This window comes from Rhipicephalus sanguineus, chromosome 7, assembly GCF_013339695.2.
Source record: "Rhipicephalus sanguineus isolate Rsan-2018 chromosome 7, BIME_Rsan_1.4, whole genome shotgun sequence".
NCBI classification, from domain to species: domain Eukaryota; kingdom Metazoa; phylum Arthropoda; class Arachnida; order Ixodida; family Ixodidae; genus Rhipicephalus; species Rhipicephalus sanguineus.
In genome coordinates, this window is record NC_051182.1 from 134,400,028 (window position 1) to 134,419,490 (window position 19,463).

Consider the following 19,463-nt stretch of genomic DNA (forward strand, 5'->3'; position numbering starts at 1 on the left):
AAACGGCGCGCAGCCGTTCGTTTCCTCGCGGAAGGGTTCTTGTGTCCCGAGAAGCGAAGCCTGGCAAGCGAAGCTGGCTTATAACACGTAGCCGTGAGAATTTTTCAAAACGCAGTGCCTAAATGGCGGAGTTATACACGCGTTTGAATGGAAACGTGGCCCTCCGCTCGTTTCGCTCTTTCCTTCATTCGTCGGTTCGTCTCTCCTCGCCGTGCTATAGGATGAGCAGGGAGGTTCTTGCTGGTGCTGACATGGCGAGATGCGGGTGCTTACGTAACAACCAACGCTGGGGATACCGAAAGGGCCGGAGAGGAGCATGGCATTGTTTTGTGGCGCGCCCGGCGCTCGTAGCGCTGTCGCGTTCGGCGTGTTTACAAAAACGGGGACCCTAGCGAAAGCAGTTTTTCTTCTCAGTCGATATATTGGTCCTGCCCAGCCTCCACTCGCCTCGTTTTCCTTTTTGCACTGCCTCTAATCGGCCCACCGTTGACCAAGTGACGATGTCATGATGACGTCATCATCTGATAATTTTTTTGTATCACTCGTGTTGACGCCGCCGACGGTCAATTTCAATGTTTGATAAGTTATGAGCATATGTCAAATTTAAGCGCTCTGGCCTATACTGGACTTAAGTGACCTTGTACCGGCTTATATACTGTCTTAAGTAGGTTTGATGTTTACCTTACGTCGTACATTAGGCTTTATTTGCGCTAAATAAGACATGTGATCAATGTAGGAAAATAGACAGGACTGGGAGGTTAACCGGTTCTCAGACCACCTTTCTACCCTGTCTGAATGTGTACTTATGCAAGACGGAGCTTGCAGTGAACAGAGAGTTGTGTTAATTCGAAGGTTACTTAGAGCGTATCGTGTTAGTTCGAAGGTTACTTATAGCGCACCGTGTCGAATATCACTAGGTGCCTTTCTCCATCAGCATTTAGTGTTATGAACACTTCAGCGCCTGCCAACTGCATTGAGCCGCTATGACCCTTAAGGTAATTTCAGTGCCCTTTCTCATATTGTTCAGGACTGTCAGGCCAGGGCATACTTTTGATAAGTTCTAACTTACTTTTTTCCTCCTTTCTTTCAGCATATTTTTTTTTTCAGATCCTCCGCGTCCGAGACGTTCTTCTGGAGTTTCTTTTTTTTTTCTTAAGTGTTTTGTGTGCTTTGTTTTTTGTTTTCCTTTGACAGGTGTCTTTTTGTTGGTGTTTGAAATAAAACACTGTGTGCCTTAAAAAACGGTCATCATGTCAATTTAGGCCAACACTGCCTTAGTCTACCGTTTTTCTACTGTGTATTTCATGCCTCTTATGCTGAATACATGGAATTTTATTGCTACTGTGTGTGTGCTTTTGCCTCAATTTCTACCTGTACACGAGCTCCGACTTTGCAACTGAGTTTTATTTGAACTGCAGCAGGCCTTGTAATGCACAATACTTGCAACTGCAAATAAGCTCGGAAGTCGGCGCTCGCATGTGTCTGTCGGCGTCTCCTGTCGCGTTGCATGCGTCCAAGTATGTGACAATTCGCCCAAGTCAAGGTGTTCGTGGAACATTTTCCACTTAATGGCGATTATATGAGAACATATATTAACGCGATAAAAAGCTCGTTACGCAGAAATTGTGAGCGTCGATTGCGAGTCGATTGTGAGCGAAAAGTCGTCTTGTCTCTTACGAGCGGGATTCGAACCCAGGCAGACTGCGTGGCAAGCAGGTGTTATACCACAGAGCTACGCTAATGCTTTAAACTGCTTCGTAAAAGCACTACATTAATGTCGTGTAGTGGAAGGAGTCGTGTCTGGTTCAGGTCGGGGAAGCGGCATGGGCATGTACCGCCTCACATTGCTGAACGCGGGCGTCCGCGGCTCCCCAAACAATTCACAAACATAGGTGATCGAGAGTAATAGTGACGCCCCTGATGAGTGCCTCTTCAAGTTATTCCTAAAGGCCCTTGTGTTGACGCCACGGACGGTCACTTCTCGTGTTTGATTAGGCATCTAAGGCTTTCGCCTGAAATCATGAGAACACATAGACATAGCGGCAGGACCACCTTTTGGCCTTCGCTCGCCAGCCACCTTTTGGGCCTTCTGGACAGCCTGATGTTGAAGGGCCCTGTCGGGGCTCCTGAGGTGGTTGATCCAGTCTTCCTCGGTGGCAGGAGACCCGAAGCTAGCGTTTAGCGCGGGACACTGCCACAGCATATGATTTAAGTCGCACCTGGGGTTTTGGCGTTTAGGGCATTCTGGCCTTATATCTGGGAGGTATTTGCTGCAGATGTAGGGGCTGGGGTAACTGTGCGTTTGCAGCAGTCTAAGCGTCTTTCTAGATAACTTATAGTGCGAGCAAATCTCGTGATAGGAGAGGAGTGGCTCCCGGTGAGTGTTGGGGTCCCCCGCCGGAGAGCCGGCCCGCGTCCCCGCGCGGCGCGTAAGATCTCGCGTGAGGTTATGCGCCAGCTCATTACCGTTGGGGACCCGTGGTTGAACGTTGAGGCCTTCATGCCCCGGGAACCAGTGGATGTGCGTATCTACGTTTATTTGAGTGGATTCTAATGCTTAAAGGCCAACTCCGGCGATTCTTCGAGGTCGACGGATCTTAATGAAATTCGCTGGGTACGTTCCTTTGCACGTTTCCGTCATTTGTGCCAAATTACAGGCTTGAGACATGCGCAGATTGTTTGCAAATGAATTTTAAGGATTGTCTGCAAACGCCCTCCTGGCTTCCCACAATTATTGGCAACATTGCGTCCGTGACGTCAGTATTGGGAAGGCGGCGGAAGTGACGCAGCCGAGGGCACCGCTAACTTCGGCGCTTCGGCCGCTACAGCGAGCGTCTGCTGTGCACAAGGCGACAGACAACGTTGGTTTGGCCGGCGCTTCGCTGGTCGTCCCGGCTGTCACAGTTTTCATACTCCGCGCCGGCGGGAGCGGCATGCCTTGCACGACTTCCGGTTCGTTCGTAACAACGTCTACGTCATACGTAGCCAGTACACTCGGTTGGGTTTCGGTTTCGGTGTTGCGCTTTTTTGCTTATTTAAAATTATTCTCCAATTTGCCGAGTATTTCTGCTATCGGGCCCGTAACAGGAGCGTCTCAGGAACATAAAAGCACCATTACTTTGACATGGCCAAAAAATCGCCGGAGTTGGCCTTTAAGGACGCCTGGGCATATTGTACCGCGGCGGCAAGCCAGTGCAGCGGGTTCGGAGTCGGTAAATATTGTGTCGCGCTGAGGGAGCGCTAGAGCAATAGCAATGGCCACTTGTTCGGCCTCGCAGGCTTTCTGTGTTTGTATGGGGAGAGCTTCCACTCCAGCATTTTTTAAACCTCCTTGATAGAGACTGCTGAACTCCCCCCCCCCCGCCCGCGGCACGGTTTTATTTATTTATTTATTTATTTATTTATTTATTTATTTATTTATTTATTTGTTTATTTATATTTTTTAACAATACTGTGAGCCTTTTGCACAGGCCCATATAGGAAATGGACGCTAAAATACTTTTTTTTTTTAATTTGCGACATAGACCTGCCCGTAAGGCATAATATTTGTGCTGTATATTTGTATTAAATGTGCGCCGTTAGGCCGGTGTTGTGTATGAAGTGAAGAAGTGTTGTGGAATGTGTTGTCATGTATCCATCGGTCATAAGTGTTCGTGTCGCTGTAGCGAAGTCCAGCTTGCAGGAGATGACGGGAGCGTTCCGACTGTAAAGACATCACATATCAAAAAGCTCCGTACATTTTCACGAGCTCTTTTTGTTCAGTATATGCCTACAAAAATATGGTTTTGCGATAATGTCAACCACAGAACGGAATTCAACAATTTAATTTGGCAGTGTATTCTACATTTCAATTGCCCGTGGAAAGGTATTTAAACGTGTTGCATTGTGTCAGATACGACCTGATGTGTTTATAGATACGCTACGTCGTAAGTTCCTCGACGACGTAGCGTATCTTGAGCACGGCCGCGTCCACGTCATCCACGCCGACGTCGTTGTGCAGCACGGCTCGGGCCTTGGTCGGGCTCACGGCGCGCATCTTCACTGTGACGGCTTGTTGGAGGTCTTCGTACTCCCTCTGCGTCACCTATGGGAGAAGTGGATAGGTAGATGAGTGTATACATTAGGAGCTCATTAGATAAAAGAGTATATTAGTAGCTTAGTACACTCTAAGAAAGAAGTCACATTGGCTATCCCAAAGAGAGTCAACTTGCCTCTCTAAAGAGAGTGCTAGACAAGTGACTCTCTCATGTATAAAAGTGTAGATAAAGGAGTGTACATTAGTGCAACTCAGATAGTTTTGCTGTCTTTGTCAGGAAAAGACGCTGCGAGGGACCAAGAAACATCTTGGAGCAGAGTGTCCGGTACTGTCTATGCACGCCACAGCTTTTCGGTTTCTTCGTCGGCATAGTATTACTGGTAGTATTGACTTGAACATATGACACGGTATTTCATGTCTATTTAGAGCGTCTTCCCGCTGGTAGTGAGGAAAGCGTCTCAATGCCCATAGAGTTCCCTACAGTATTTACTAGAGGAAACTGTCGCGCTGCGATCGTTCAGCCAGCGAGGGAATGATGGGTAGTACATTGGATTTGCCTAGTCTTCGTCCTTGCGACTTCAAACGCATTTGTGGCTTTGTTTATTGCTGTGTTTTGGCTTACGTTTCGGATAAGCGAATGGCTCGTTGTGAACCTCGCGATCTGATTAAAATTGGTGAGCCGAAAGATCGAAGCTTAGGCAAATCCATACACTACCCATCATTCTCATGCTGGGTGAAGCCGTTGCAGCTCCCATAGACACTAGCGCCAGATATCCCTCTGGTATGAAACTCTATGGCAATGCCCACCTTGTTGAGGCGCTCGCAGAATGCTAGCGGCGACAGCCGGCAGGGGTCGTGGAAGTCGTAGACGGCGACGTTTGTCTGCACCGTCTCAAGGTCCACGCCGACGTACGGGTTGTCTCGAAGGCTGACCCCTGCGCAAAAGGTATCACCCGTAGTTTTGCCTTCGTGTACCTATAGCGTTCATTTTACCCTCTCACACAGTGAGTGAAGAAATGAATCAATTGGTGACTCTCTGAAGGACTCGTTTACGGTATACGTTCACGATACCGCATTTTATCGAACAAGTTCTAATAGATGTCCATGAGCAGATATGAAACGCATGAACCTGCGTAGTGGAGCACGTCACACTTGGCTCAGTGAGACAAATGTTTGTTGCATCTAAGCCGCAGTCATTCGTATCCTTTGAAGAGCTTCACATACTGGTACTGCGCTGTAAACGCTTCACACATGCGACTAGCACCAGTCACACGAGCAAGCAAGCAGACTTGTACACGTCACAGAAAATAAGTAACCGATTACAATTGCGATTACTTCCTTTAAAATGTACTTGATTATCGTGGTCAATTACAGCCCCAGAAAAGTAACTGAGCAATTACAGAAATGTAAGCGATTACTTTTCCGTTACTTTCGTTCAAAAATGTATTGCCCTAACACAGTTTACTCAAATTACAACGAACTATATACTGGCTTGCATGGTAGCGAGAAGTCTGGAGGCTTGCGTGAAGGCTGGGAGGCTTACTGCGGTTTCTGCAATGTAGTGTTGCACGTTGTTAACTTTCAACAGAAGTTGTTTTTCGAAGTTGTCGTCGCTGATTCCCCCACGATTCTTCGTTAAGAGGTCAGCTGCTACACTGAACACTCTCTCAATGCATGCGCTGAAGTGAAGGGCGGTGTCAAAGCGTAGGAACACCTTGCGCGCCAGCTCGTAGTCGCGCAGTGCTTCGATGCTAGTGTCCATGTCCTCTATGAAGCGTCGCGCTTCGCTCTTGCTGGCGCTCGGGCAAGGCGTTGCAGGTAAGGCCAAAAGAAAAGGCGAAAAAATAGGCTCTGTAGGGACCCCCCGTCTGACAGGATGGGGGACCCCTTCCGAGCGGTCGCATATTGGCCTCGAGGCCCACCACTGGAAACGCCGGCGCCACCGTCGGCGTGACGTGCTTGGCAGGATCACGTGGTCTCAGCGCCCGCGTCGGCTGCTTGTGGCGCACTGCCGCGTGCTTTGAAAACGAGTTTCAAGTCCCACATGCGCTGCTGTCTGTTCAAATTCGGAAGTTTTCTCTCATTTTCTACTCAATTGAAACCATTTTAATAGAGTGGCTGCCTCCGAAGGCGACGAACATGGGGCTCTACCGCTCGGTGCCGCAGTGCCGCGCTTACGCAAAGTAGCCCAGTGTCAGCCTGCACTGGTAACCGCGGGACAAGAAACAGCGTGAAGCATGGGTTGTAAAGCTAAGAACCGGCAAGTAGCCATCCGCTACGAGTCTTGTGTGCAACAAGCTCTTCCGCGACGTAGACTTTTGTTACTGCGTTGGGCCTTCGATGTTCGGCGAGTAGCAGACAGCGCGCACTGAGACGATGGCTCGCGCGCGCTTCCCGCCGGCAAATGATGCTTATCTGCCACAGGATAGTAAAAGCGCTACCTTTTACCACGTGCGATGCCATCTCAGAACCCTCCAATGCGACCTCTTGATCGTCGGCCCCGTGCTCAGCGTCCACAAAATCGGCTGCAGATGCGCAAGTCATTGTTTAGACACGTTAAAGAAAACGCACAGGGTCCCTTATGCATTCGTTAAAGATGACTAGAAGGCGAAAGCCATCTTCTTCTTCTTGTCAGTCGATGTGCTGATTCTCCCGCGCCCCCCTCCAAAAGCGTTCTGCACCTAACACGGTTTTGCACGGCCTCCGTGACCGATCACGGAGGCAATGCAAAGCGACCATGACGCGTGAATACGTCATCATGTGACGTCACATTATGTGACGTCATAATGACGCTACATATTTTGGCGATCTGTGACGTCATGATGACATCATATGGTGACATCATCACGTGACGATTATTTTTTGCATCACTCGTCTTGACGCCACCGACGCGGGACGCCGACGGGCAACCTTCCCATTTGATGAGGCATGCACTGCTTCATAAGCTACATAAATTTTGCATTGCCTCCGTGATCGGCCCACCGGCCAACCCCATGTATTTTCTTGGAGCCTTATTTATTTACGTGGAAAAGATGCCACCCTGTTGGCGTTAGACACGACACTGCTGCCAAAATTGCTGGGGTACACGCCAAATAATTACTATCCTGTATTGCGGCTGCTGGTTGCTGCAATAACTTCTATTTTATTCACCGCTATTTCAAGTTCATGTGGGTCCTAGTTCACAGACGACGTTTGCAGAACAAGTCCGGCAAACATTACTGTATTTTCTTCCTTTTTCTAGGCGTCGCATGCTGCTACATATGCTCGGTCTCGTAGAGTGGTTCTTCTTCCACCAGCAATCTCGAAGTGGTGAAGCTTTGGTCTATGAATTTGTTGATGACAGAGAGCGGCAAGTTCACTGGCGTCGCACTTGCTAACGTTTTGTGTGAGCACCAAACGAAACGAATGCGCTGAATAAAGAAACAGAAGCAGCGGCATTTGCCCGCTGAGAAGACCAATCAATACGCAGTGCGAGACAACTTGTCAAATGACATTGAAACATACCCGAATTTAGACCGAAAAAGAAAAAAAAAACACTGAATCGTCGGGACGGCAGATCACAAAGTTGCCATGCGCACCGAAGCCGCAGTTGTAAGGAAATTGTTTTTGAACTGCTCTGATAGCGTCCGCGCAACAGTAGTTGTTTGTTTACTCACAAACTCTCATATTTTGCGGCCTGAATAAGTTCGCAGCGCGGTGCAAAAACGCGCTCGTAGCAAAAGCGAAACCATCAGTACGAACATACATGCAGACGCTCATACATGCAGAGGCACCATCAGTCGTCGCGAACCCGTGCGATCGCTGGCTTGAGGCTTCTTTCTGTTATGCTCCGTTTGGTTATACAGGCAGTCTACTCTAACGATATATTTCACATAGTTTGCACTCAGCGAGTGACTACCTTTCACGCAAGAAGCCGGTTCAGGGGTCTCCAACGCGGTGACAGCGTGAAGCGGGTGCTCGGTTTTCTGCAAAGAGACAGCGACTGTAGACTATCTTGTGCTTTCAGTTCGTCGAAAATGATTATCTTGACAGTAAAGAACACATCTCATTTCGAAAGTACTTACAGAAATGCCCTGGAGGGCTTCCGCGAGGTGTTTTTGTAGAGCGCCGACAGCAAAACCTATGGGGAGCGCGCCGGCGGTATCCTGCCTAGCACGCAATCAAGGCGCGTCCGATAGAGGGCGACTCCGTAACTCCTCGAGGCCAATTGTTTGGGGACGACAACTGCCGTAGAAGACTGGTTACAAATTGACTTTTGAAAAAAAAAAAAACAAAAGTAATTGAATATTGGTAATCAATTACAAGAAAATTTAATTGATTTGCCCAGAAGGTTAGTTTAGAAAAAGCAATCGATTATAATACGAATCACACGAAAATGTAATTGATTACAATTAATCGATTACATGTAACTCGTAACGTACTTAGTCGCAAAGCGTCTGGTCGTAAATGGCCGCTTTGGTTCAGTCGATTGTTGTTCGATTTTTCAGTCGCGCGACTGCAGTCGCAAACGTCTGGACCAATCAGATGAGCAGGAACAGAACGTCATCTTATTTTACGGGGCAATGGCAATGCGAGCAGACGTGAATTGGGTGTGACGTCGTCATGCATAAGTCGCACGCAGGCGTGAACGTCGGTCACGTGGAGTCGCTTTTTGATCCCCAGTCACAATTGGTCGCGCGACCGGTGCTATAGCCGCAGGGGTGAAGGTGCCTTTAATGCTGCCTTTATTATTTAGGTCTCCAAAACACGACGAAGCGACCACACCCAAGGCACAACAGATCTCGGACTAGGCGAGTCCTCACAATAACCGATAACGATGGACAACACCACAGGTTGGTGAACGTGTACGAAGAGCGAAGATCTGCACAATAAACGCCCTTGGATATAAAGTTTTGAACATCTTTCTATATTGAATCTTCGCTATCCAAAACTATCCTTAGAAGAATGTTCGATTCGCTTCTGACGGAACCGTTCGATTTGTACTTGGTTCGGTCTCAACAGCTGGCTTGCACTGACGTCACTGACAGCGTTGTGTTGGAGCGCCAGCATGTTGGGACGCGACGTTTCCGATGTCACAAAACATCACATGCAAGTTCTTTAACTGTTCACGCATACAGACGTTCATGCCGCGTCGTTTTCATATAGACGCAACTTATTTGCCAGCAAAGCCGCCATCGTGGAGTCCCAGTTCCTTTCAGAAGCTGCGTCCATGACGTCACGTGCAAGCCAGCTATACGTTGTCATAATGTCGGTCGGTATACCTCTCGCTAGCCTCTGCGCGTTGTCGTGGTCCTCGTGCAGCCGAGGCAAGATGGTCTTGAGCGAGACGAGACCCGCTGCCGCCAGGATCCCCGACTGGCACATGGCTCCGCCCAAACACCTGCGCGTGCGTACCAGCCTGCGATCCCGTCACGAATTGAATTGAACAATTTTGTTTGTTGTTGTACAAAGATTGCAAGTACTGCGTAGATTTGAATTTGAACAAAAACATGTTACAAGCATTTGGATCCTTAGCAGAATGCTAGTATGGATGCATGCAACTGTAACATACATAAATGTACAGGCAGGAGTCAGAGCTATACGATCATTTAACGACATGTTAGCTTAGCACACAGAACATATTGAAAACATCTAACTTGCATAAAATAGTTTCACACTATTTTAGATTTGCCTAATAAACATCGTTGAAACATCTAATGTTTTTGTACATCCTTTATACGTACAGCATTTCCGGTTAGCATACAAAACATATTTTTAGTTTAACGGCGTGTCAGGTTATATGAGAAAACATATAAACATTTTATTACTGATTCCTGTAATGATGTTTAAACATCAAAATGAAAGCATTGTGCTGTTTTGCATGAACTGGTAAGGTATTCCACAATGACGTGCCAGCACTAGAAAGTCGATTCATTACCTTATGCTCTGGGTCACTTGATACGTATTCTCGAGGTTTCGAATGAGCCAAAAGACGGAACACACAGAGGAGAGAAGTGGCGCACACAACGACTGAACAAACAACTGTGCGCCACTTTTTTCTGCTTCGTCTTTTGGCTGGTACCAATCCTCAGGTACATGATCCGCGATACGGGTGTATACATGAAGCTGTTCGATAAAAGTTGGCACAGCACCCGGAATCAGGTCCGCTGCGCAGCTGTCGCTGTGCACTATATAGATGACCCATTCACACGCCGCCCAATTAAGCTAAACGAAATGACAAAACGAGCATCTTGCTCATGGGGCTGGTTGATACACATGAAATGCGAAGCATTTTTTTTTAGCGAACGAAAGGCACTTTGTCCGTTTGTTTCTATCTATCTATCTATCTATCTATCTATCTATCTATCTATCTATCTATCTATCTATCTATCTATCTATCTATCTATCTATCTATCTATCTATCTATCTATCTATCTATCTATCTATCTATCTATCTATCTATCTATCTATCTATCTATCTGTTCAAGTTTCTTACTTGTGTATGAAGTCCTTCGTCCCAGCCACCAAGGATCCCACAGGACAGGCGAGGGCCTGGAATGATCAGAGGGAGTGCGCATGTACTCTGTATAAACATAGCGGAGTGTTGTCGACTCCTTTTCTAGAGTAACTGCTTGTCGCAACATCCATATTCAATTTGCGAGAATGGCATGCTGCGGTCAGCAAAGATTATACGGCCTTCGATATCGGCCTGTGTTATCCACTGAGAAGCAAATGTATTGCCTTCGTCATTAGCTTTTGTTATCTAGAGGGCGCTTTTGCTCTGAAGTTAGACTTGAACGTCACATGCATGTACGCCGGAATATGTCGGTCATTAGAAGAACACTCGGCTACAAACACGTCGCACCTTTTACGGAGTTCTTTCTTGTGCCGCAGCAATAATCGTCTTCTGGCTTGATCGCGCTTTACACCCTAAGAAAAAAATCGAGTATTCGGGGAATATTTCTGCCACACAACGATAATCGTCATCCACCTCGCGTACTTTCCTCGCGTTATCACCGCGGTCCCGGCACTTCCCGGTAATAACGGCGCGCGCGTTATCAGCGTGACACAGCATTTTTGATAGGAAAGTGGCGTGAGCCGGGTTTTCAAGAAAGGAAACGTGAGCAAGCCAGATGATTGTTGTATGGCAGAAATACTCCCCAAATACTCGATTTTTTTCTCAGAGTGTACGTAAAGAAAAAGTCGGCTCGAGCCCTTTCGCTGTAAAAAATGCTACGTCACGCTGATAGCGCACACGCCATTCGTGACCTGGAAGTGCCGGGCGTGCGGAGATAACACGAAGACAGGCGCGCGAAATAGATGATCATCGGTGTGGGCCGAAAGGCGCCACAAGTGATACGTCCTTTATTTTTTGAACAAAAAGGACTCGAGAATAGGCTGCAGTAGCGGACTACCGCATAGTTGTTTGGCAACCTTAGTTGGACCTTCGTATGTGCGGCCAGTGCAGGCCGTAGTGTTTGTGTCGTGGTTTCTAGATTGTCTGTTTCGCCCGTTTCTGCTAAATCGCATTCGTGTGGATTTGTATATGCCCGGTGTTCACGCGCCGACGGTACAACTGATGAACGTGGTGCTCGTCAGAAGTTACAAACTGTACACCTTTGCTGCGTCGCCACAACGGAGATGGGAGGGACTGCAGAATGCCTCTTCCTGCCAGACTTGGAAACATCGCCGGGACGGGACGTAAGTCCCACCAAAGTTTTGCGTTTTACGTATACGGGCCCCACGCTAACTGAGCCTAAACGAAACTCAGAAAGTTGCGGTAAAGTTAACGGGACACATCCATAATAGAAACAAAAAAAGAAAGAAAGAACGTTAGGTATCCTTGCACAAATATAGGTAGGGGAAACAGGCTACATTTGTGGTGTCTGTTTTCTTGTGATTGTGTCGGCGTCCGCGCCCATAACGTCTTCGATAGCAGGGCGACACGTAAGCAAGAGTTTACCTTCGCTGTCGCTACGATGTTCTGTGCAATGTGCAATCGCGACACGATCTTAATGTACAGTCGGCCACAAAGTAATTCGGAGCGCGTGAGCGTGTGGCGAAATTTCCGTCTGCGCCGTCAGGGGGCAAGCTTTTTGATGTCGAAAGCATAGATCTGGCGGTCGACTATAATTTCGCCACGCGCTCGTGTGGGCCGTATTATCTTGTGGTACACGGTGCGCTGCTGGGTTAGGGGAAAGAATACGACTGAGCGCCGGTGCAGGAAGCGGGGTGGGTCTGAGGTGAGTGCGCCGTAGCGGTGAAGACCGCGCGTGCCAGGGAGGAGTGATTAGGTGCGAGTGCGCCGTAGCGTAGGGGGGGGGGGGGGGGGGGGGGGGGGGGAGGATATGCAGGTAAAGCGTGTGACGTACTGCTCAGGTGTAGCACGACAGCTGTTTATGGAGGCACGAAATAGGCTAACAGAAGTACAACAGATGCTAATATAGGTGCGGCAGAGCGCGATCGATGTACAGGGTCGACCAAATCTAAGGTGAACAGCTCATTAGTATTGATGTCGGTAAAAGTAGATCGTTTATTCTACTTCACGAGGTAAATGTCGATTATATGACGTTTAATCATTGTGTGGATAAAAACAATTATGATTGTCCGAATTATGTACTCAACATCAGCGTCTGTGAGGTATTGAATGCTGATGAGGTATTCACGTTAGATGTAGACGACCGTGTATACAGCAGAGGTTGTCTGCTGTAAGGAAAATGCCAGTAAAACGCACCTTGATATGACAGACACAAGCAATGACGTCATCAATGGAAGGCGAGGCGCAGCGGTAGTCGGTTGGCGCAAGTTTCGTAGAATCATTTATTTACAGAAAGGCAGGTGATAGAACACATACACTGTGCGAAGGAACGCAAGAGTAAAATCCTTGCACAGTTCTGGCATTCCTGTACGCGTTTTCGAAGATCCCCTAAACCACTTCGAGTGGTTTAGACAGAGAGGTATCTTTCTCGCGTTCACTACCCTTCCTACAGGCGCTATCACCTCCTCGCCACATATTTCTTCATAAAACACGTGGACAATGTCAGCACTAAGAGTTGAGCCTATCTGGATTGCGCGCTTTTCGGCTACGTGTCTATATGCGCTTACACTGTCGAAAACACAAAAAACGAAGTGAAATCAGTTGATCGCGCACGAAAGTCATGCGAGACAAGACAGAACGGGCGTGCGACTGCATGGCAAAGGCCGGGTAGGAGACAATTCGCAACGGATATCCCTCCTATATGGACCAATCGAGAGCTTTCTTCCTCATGAGGTCACGTGGACAGACTGCTGGCATCACGAATTGTGCCGAAAAGGCGGGAAACCGCCACGAGAGAATAACGCGCTAGTTCTTGCTGCATTTTCAGATGTTGTTCAGGGGCCCTTTAAGTACCATTTAGAGTCTTGTATATATACGTACCTTTGAAATGCACAGCATGACGGAATCGCAACCCCTCAGTATGTCCTTCGCCGGCAGGTCCAGGTACGTCGCCGCGTTCAAGACCCTCGCGCCGTCCACGTGCAGCGGGATCTTGTGACTCTTCGCGAATCTCGAAGCCTGCGTGAAATCGCGTGGATTGAATTCTCGGTTAATTTCGAACAGCAACTCTTCTGAGCGCGACAGAATGAAATCTCGATGGTTAACAGGGCAAACGCACAGCGCTGCATGGTGTCGCCTGGTCTTCTCTTTTGTCCTTGTGGTCTAGTGGTTATGACACTCGACTGCTGACCCGGAGGTCGCGGGATCGAATCCCGGCCGCGGCGGCTGCATTTTCGATGGAGGCGAAAATGTTTGAAGCCCTTGTACTTATAGATTTAGGTGCACGTTAAAGAACCCCAGGTGGTCCAAATTTCCACTACAACGTCCCTCATAATCATATCGTGTTTTTGGGACGTTAAACCACAGATATTATTATTATTATTATTATTATTATTATTATTATTATTATTATTATTATTATTATTATTATTATTATTATTATTATTATTATTATTATTATTATTATTATTATTATCTTTGGTCCTTGTGCTTTTGCACTGTTAATTAAACATCAGCGTAATACAACTCGCCCAATGTTCTATCCTCATTCAGAACGTGTCTCAACATAAACCCTCCTTCATGTCTAATTGTGTCGTTTACTTAGGCACTCAGGGGACTGATAAATTCATCAAACAGTACTTGAGTTAAAAGTGTAAGCCCACGATAGTTTTACGCGTGAGGATATATGACCCCGCTCTTAAGATTCTCGATGCGGGTGTATGAAGCTGTTCGACAAGAGCTGGCACATGCAGCGCCACGAATGAGGACAGCGGTCCAGCTGTCACGGTGGGAGATGGATAAATGTAATTTCAGTTGCGATAGTTGGAATAGATATATATTGACGTCCGTCATTATCATAGCTAATATAGGCATTACTAGACGTACCTGAGTATCTACAATGCCATACGCTCTTCTTTACGATTCGCCGCCGCAGCGGCGGCTTAGCGGTTACGTTGCTCGGCTGCTGACCCGAAAGTCGCGGGTTCGATCACAGACGCGGCGGTCGTGTTTCGATGGAGGCGAAGTGATAGGGGCCCGTGTGCGATCTCTCCAGGTGGTCCCAAGAACCCCAGGTGTTCTAGATTACCCGAGCTCCACTGCGGCATCTCTCACAGCTTGAGTAGCTTTCGGACGTCAAACCCCCGTGAACAAACAAACCAACCAGCGCTAGGATTATTGCTTTAAGTTTCGTAATGGTCCAGCCAGGCAGTGTGCTCGTGTGTATGCGTGCCCATGCGTGTTTTGACGCGCATCAATTCCAATGGACTTGCGAGTGATCCACACTGCACCTGTTCCAAGTAGTCGATGGGCAGGACGGTGCCGCCGCTCAGGTTGTGCGTGTTCTCGAGGCATAGCAGTGCCGTCCTGGGGCAGGGTATGTCGCAGTACCTGACGCGCGACTCCAGGTCTTGGATGAGTAGTCGGCCGTCCTTCTGTGTCGGAACGGCCCAGCTGTGCACCGAGGCCACCTGGGCGAAGCGAGTATAGCGCTCATTAGCGGTGTGATATTTAGGGAGCTTTAGCGAGCCGTCAACAGGGTGGCAGAGATGGAGCACGGTGATGTTGCTTAATGAGCTATAGTTGGCAATCAAAATATTGAGCATGGCTCAGCTGCATGCGTGAAGCAGGAAGCACTGGATGCTGCGCAATGTTAGGGAGTGTTAGAGAACCGTAATGGCGGGTCAGCCATTTTTAACCATGTTTCTTTTAACAGCGGAGTTGTATAAGGTCGAAGTTAATGCCTGCGGAGCGTAACGCAGCTCATAGCGGGTATGTGCCACCGAAATTGGGCCAAGCTACACTACTCACCTGCCGTCCAGTAAAAAAATGAACAAGCTGTCTATAACTAGCCTAGTGGGTATGGGCCGCAAAAAATTTTGCTAGCCCCACTTATCTCCGGTCCACTAAACGTATAATGAAATAGCACTAGGGTCATTAAGCTGCTTCTATTTTTTTATATCTGCGGCATATTACATGTGCACGTTTTTGACGTGCCCAGATATAATGAACGCCGTGCCTCGTGCGCCCAGCTCACGTACGCATTGTCACGGCCGCGGCAGTATCCTTATTGTACCCAGCGGCGAGCATTCTAACTCTGCAGGAAGTCTGCCAGCTGGATAGTTCTGAGCATTTGTAGGCCATTGCGTGAACCTTGCGTCGCCATTTGTATACCGACCATGTTTATCTACCGGTTATTTTCCCGCGGGACATCACGGGAAGTCTTTCAGGTCCTGTGTAGGTAAGCGTGGAAAGTGTGCACATAGATGTTTAGTGATGCGCGCCACTGGGTTCGAATTCGAAGCTATAGTCTGCCGCGCGCTGGTACGGTGGTTACGATGCTTGGATGCTGGCACGAGGGACGCAGGTTCGATCCCTGCCGCGGCGGTCGTATTTCGTTGGAGGCGAAATGCTAGAAGCCTGTGTACTGTGTGACGACAGTGCACGTTAAGGAATCATCAGGAGCACTCCAGTATACGTTATCTCTCATAGCCTTAGCCGCTATGGGACGTTAAACACCATTAACCAGCCAATTCGAAACTATAGGCCTACTTAAAGAAGTGCTTCGCTTACTTGCGCCGCTGCACCTTGCTCATTGAGAAAGATGTGTGAGGAGTCCCCGACCAGTATTTCCTGGCCTCTCTGGTCACAATGGGCCATCACTGCAAACCGGCAAGCGACATTGTTCACGTCTCGCGCAATGGTTACGTGATGTGACATACACCTTGCTCCAGTAGAATTCGTTGCATGTTTACAAGGTTAATACGGGTACTACGTAAAATGCACATTGGGTCGAAAGTGGGAAATACAGACTTATAATAGAAGAGTACAGGAACGATAGGATCCAAGTGCCAAGCCTGCAATACATATTCCTTGAGATGTGTGCAAACTCATGCGACACTTTTGCGCACGCGCACAGAGGTGACATCGAGGACACATGAAGAGGGATTCCCTCTTAGTCTTTCCAAACGATTTAATGTTGTTTTCGTTCTCTAATTGAAGATTTCAGTCGGTAGATCTATAATCTGTCGAGAATTTACTTCTGTAATTGGTTTGCACTCTGTTACATAGGCGTGCGCAGGGTTCCCCTAGAGGGGAGGGGGGAGGGTGAAGTCTCGCCACAGCGCCCCCCCCCCCCATCCCCGTTGGTTGAGTTCGAGCGAAAACAAGCTTCACAGTGGACGCAAAAATGAAAGTGAAGCGATGACGTGTTTCCCACAACGGCCTGCCTCTGGTCCCCGGCTTTCCGGCGCTACAAATGGGAAGTAACCATTTCTTGGAATGCAATATATTAGTGGTCCGCGGCTGCCATTATCGTCAAAAATCTGTATGACTATATATAACCATGCACTTCAAAAAATGGCAGGACAGGTCCGACTAAGTGAAGGTATTGGGCAGACTTGCACCCCCCCCTCCTCTCAGATAATAAGGGGAGCCGGCCTCACCCCCCTGCTCCCCGCGTGCGCCCGCCTATGCTCTACTACCATCGATTTTTCACTCAATCATTCACTCCCGCTGTTACTCGATCAGACAAATGACTGCAGTGAATGATGAATTAATTGGTCAACCGATAACTAAGCTCGTAACTAAATAAGTAGCTAACCAAATGGCTGGCTAAGTAACGCACTAATTAAATCATTAATAGTCTCTATGTACTGCAGAATGTGACAGCACATAAGCTGATGCGTTATCAGATAATGACAACGTCCGGGTAAAGAAACACAAGCCAAAGTTCATTCTCCTCACCAGAGGCCAGGTTACCCATGGTTCCGCTCGGCATGAACAAGGCCGCCTCCTTGCCCAGCAGTTCGGCCACTGCGCGCTCCAACTCTGCAATCAATCAATCAATCAATCAATCAATCAATCAATCAATCAATCAATCAATCAATCAATCAATCAATCGCGTTATTTCTCTTCAAGAAAGAAGAAGCGAAGGCGTTTAAAAGCAAAAACCAGCCCCACCCCAAGCGAGGGCAATACGAACTGCGAAGCATTGACTTGTCCGTGTTTCCCTTGTGTTTATGCTGTGCTTATATGCACTCTGTTCTTTTGTGTTCTTTTCTTTTATTGCGATAGCAATTATATGGACAGTCTCGGCTGATTTTTGCCGGCGCCGTCGCCGTCGTCATGCTGCGTATATGTATAAGTATGTATATATATATATCAATATCCCAAAGAAAAATAAATCAGAAAAATGCTTCCGAAGCGCGGAATCGAACCAGCGACCTCTGAATTCGCAGCGCGGTGCGCTAAGCACTACTACACAAAGCGTTCATCCCTCTGGCAGCTAACGGCGAGCGTTTACCGTTTACCGTTTGCAGTCCTCCGAGGCGGAGGCGCTTATAAGCGTTTCTTCATTACCAGCGAGATGGCGCTAGCAGCGCGCGGGCGCACTTAAAGGCGTCGGCCAGCTCTCTCGCTTCTTCTTATATTTGCGCAGCGAGAACCTTGCCCTTCCGCTGTCTGCTCGCGCGGGCGCTCGAACAAACTACCGCAGTGTTCATGATTCTCAGCAGATCGAGCTACGTGGTAGCTCTCACCGCGCGTCACGTGCGTGTAGCTAAAAGCGTTTCAGATGTCGTGCACGTAACGTACGTGTACTTTTTTTTTTACGTGTACGTGTACACGTTTGCTACGTGCACGTAGCAAACGTGTACGTTTGCGTATGAGAAGTCCCTACGTACGTGAAATTAAAACTGTCTAGTAGCTGCCGGGTAGTGATGGACGCACGGTAGTCGCAGCGCGTCCATCACGGGCCGCTTTTCTTGCTATCGCATTCATTGCTTCGCCCTTGCGGCGAATCTGTGACTTTTTTGTTTATCTGCACTTTTCTGCTGTTTTTTTGTGTTTATCTGGTGTTTTCTGTTCTTTCGTGTTTTCTTGTGTTCATCTGCACTTTTCTGCTCATTTGTGTTGTCCTCCCCCGCCCCCCTCCGAAAGCTTTCTGCACCTAATGTGGTTTTTGCCCCGCCTCCAGGATCGGAGGCATTCCAAGCTTTCTGCGCCTCATCTGGTTTTGCACTGCCTCCGGGATCTGTCGACCTTCGACCAAACGACGATGTCATATGACGTCATCATGTGACATCGCGCTATATGACTCCGTGATCACGCCATGATAACGGCTAAAATTTTGGCGATCTGGGACGTCATTATGACGTCATACGGGGATGTCATCACGCGACCACGATTTTTTTTTTATCACTCGTATTGACGCCACTGACGTTCAATGTTCGCCTTTGATGCAGGATAGAAGTTTTCCGCCTCAATAAGCGCAACCCAAAGCCAGTATGTAATTCCAACTATGGCAAAAGAAACATGATTCTTCTGTATCGTCGTAACGTGAACTCGAGTTTGTGTAGAGACCAACTAAGAAACGCAGATATGTAGTATCGCACATAAGTAGCCATGACTGTGTCTATACACCTCGCGCTAACCCATACCACGCGTAAAAAACCCTGGTATATACTCGCCGTTGACGGTGGGGTCCTCCTTGAAGCCGTCGTCGCCGACGGCGGCGTCCATCATTGCCCGGCGCATCTCGGGGGTCGGCTTGGTCAGCGTGTCCGATCGAAGGTCCACCACGCGTGGGTTGTCCATTGGCTGGCCTGTGTTGACTTCAACGAGTGGCTTGGCGACGTGCTGTTGTAGGGTAACACACAAAGAACACACTGGACATAGTTTAACAACTGTGTGTTCTTTGTAGTGTGTTTTTGTGGGTATTTTTTTGTTATCCTACAACAGCGCATCGCCAGGCCACCATGAACCAACTAGCCCATTTCGTCGCATTACTGACTTCAGCGACGTCGAGAGAGAGAGGGAAAGTATAAACACCTTGATTTGCAAGGTAGCTAAGAAGAGGTGCCCTTAGTCCAGGACTCACTCTCGTCAAGGGATATGCCAGAGAGAGAGAGA

The 19,463-nt window shown here is 48.2% G+C and overlaps 3 protein-coding genes across 3 annotated transcripts in view; 1 reads left to right on the forward strand and 2 right to left on the reverse strand.

Annotated features, from left to right (window-relative positions):
* Positions 1–19,463, reverse strand: part of LOC119399996 (SUMO-conjugating enzyme UBC9) — a 562,334-nt gene that overhangs the window by 451,874 nt on the left and 90,997 nt on the right. The gene's annotated exons all lie outside the window — the stretch shown is intronic.
* On the reverse strand, positions 3,878–19,148 carry LOC119399058 (uncharacterized). The gene is made up of 9 exons (XM_037665874.2): positions 19,022–19,148; positions 17,298–17,381; positions 16,125–16,213; positions 14,843–15,022; positions 13,434–13,571; positions 10,512–10,567; positions 9,298–9,434; positions 4,844–4,971; positions 3,878–4,084 (listed from the first exon to the last, which is right to left on the reverse strand). The coding sequence occupies exons 1-9, from the start codon at positions 19,146–19,148 to the stop codon at positions 3,920–3,922; spliced, it is 1,104 nt and encodes a 367-aa protein (XP_037521802.2). The 3' UTR covers positions 3,878–3,919.
* The window catches only part of LOC119400015 (uncharacterized), a 78,267-nt gene continuing 70,303 nt past the window's right edge, over positions 11,500–19,463 (forward strand). Inside the window, exon 1 of the mRNA XM_049417917.1 lies at positions 11,500–11,716. Coding sequence (XP_049273874.1) covers positions 11,657–11,716 — 60 coding nt within the window. The 5' untranslated portion in view covers positions 11,500–11,656. The remainder of the gene's footprint in view (positions 11,717–19,463) is intronic.

Bases quoted from the DNA above. Each gene is read 5' to 3' on its own strand.
- LOC119399058 (XM_037665874.2), bottom strand. From the start codon at position 19,148: ATGGACAACCCACGCGTGGTGGACCTTCGATCGGACACGCTGACCAAG. The intron at 16,214-17,297 runs GTGAGGAGAATG...GCCGGTTTGCAG, and splicing joins CATGGGTAACCTGGCCTCTG to TGATGGCCCATTGTGACCAG. The intron at 4,085-4,843 runs GTGGGCATTGCC...CTTCTCCCATAG, and splicing joins TCTGCGAGCGCCTCAACAAG to GTGACGCAGAGGGAGTACGA.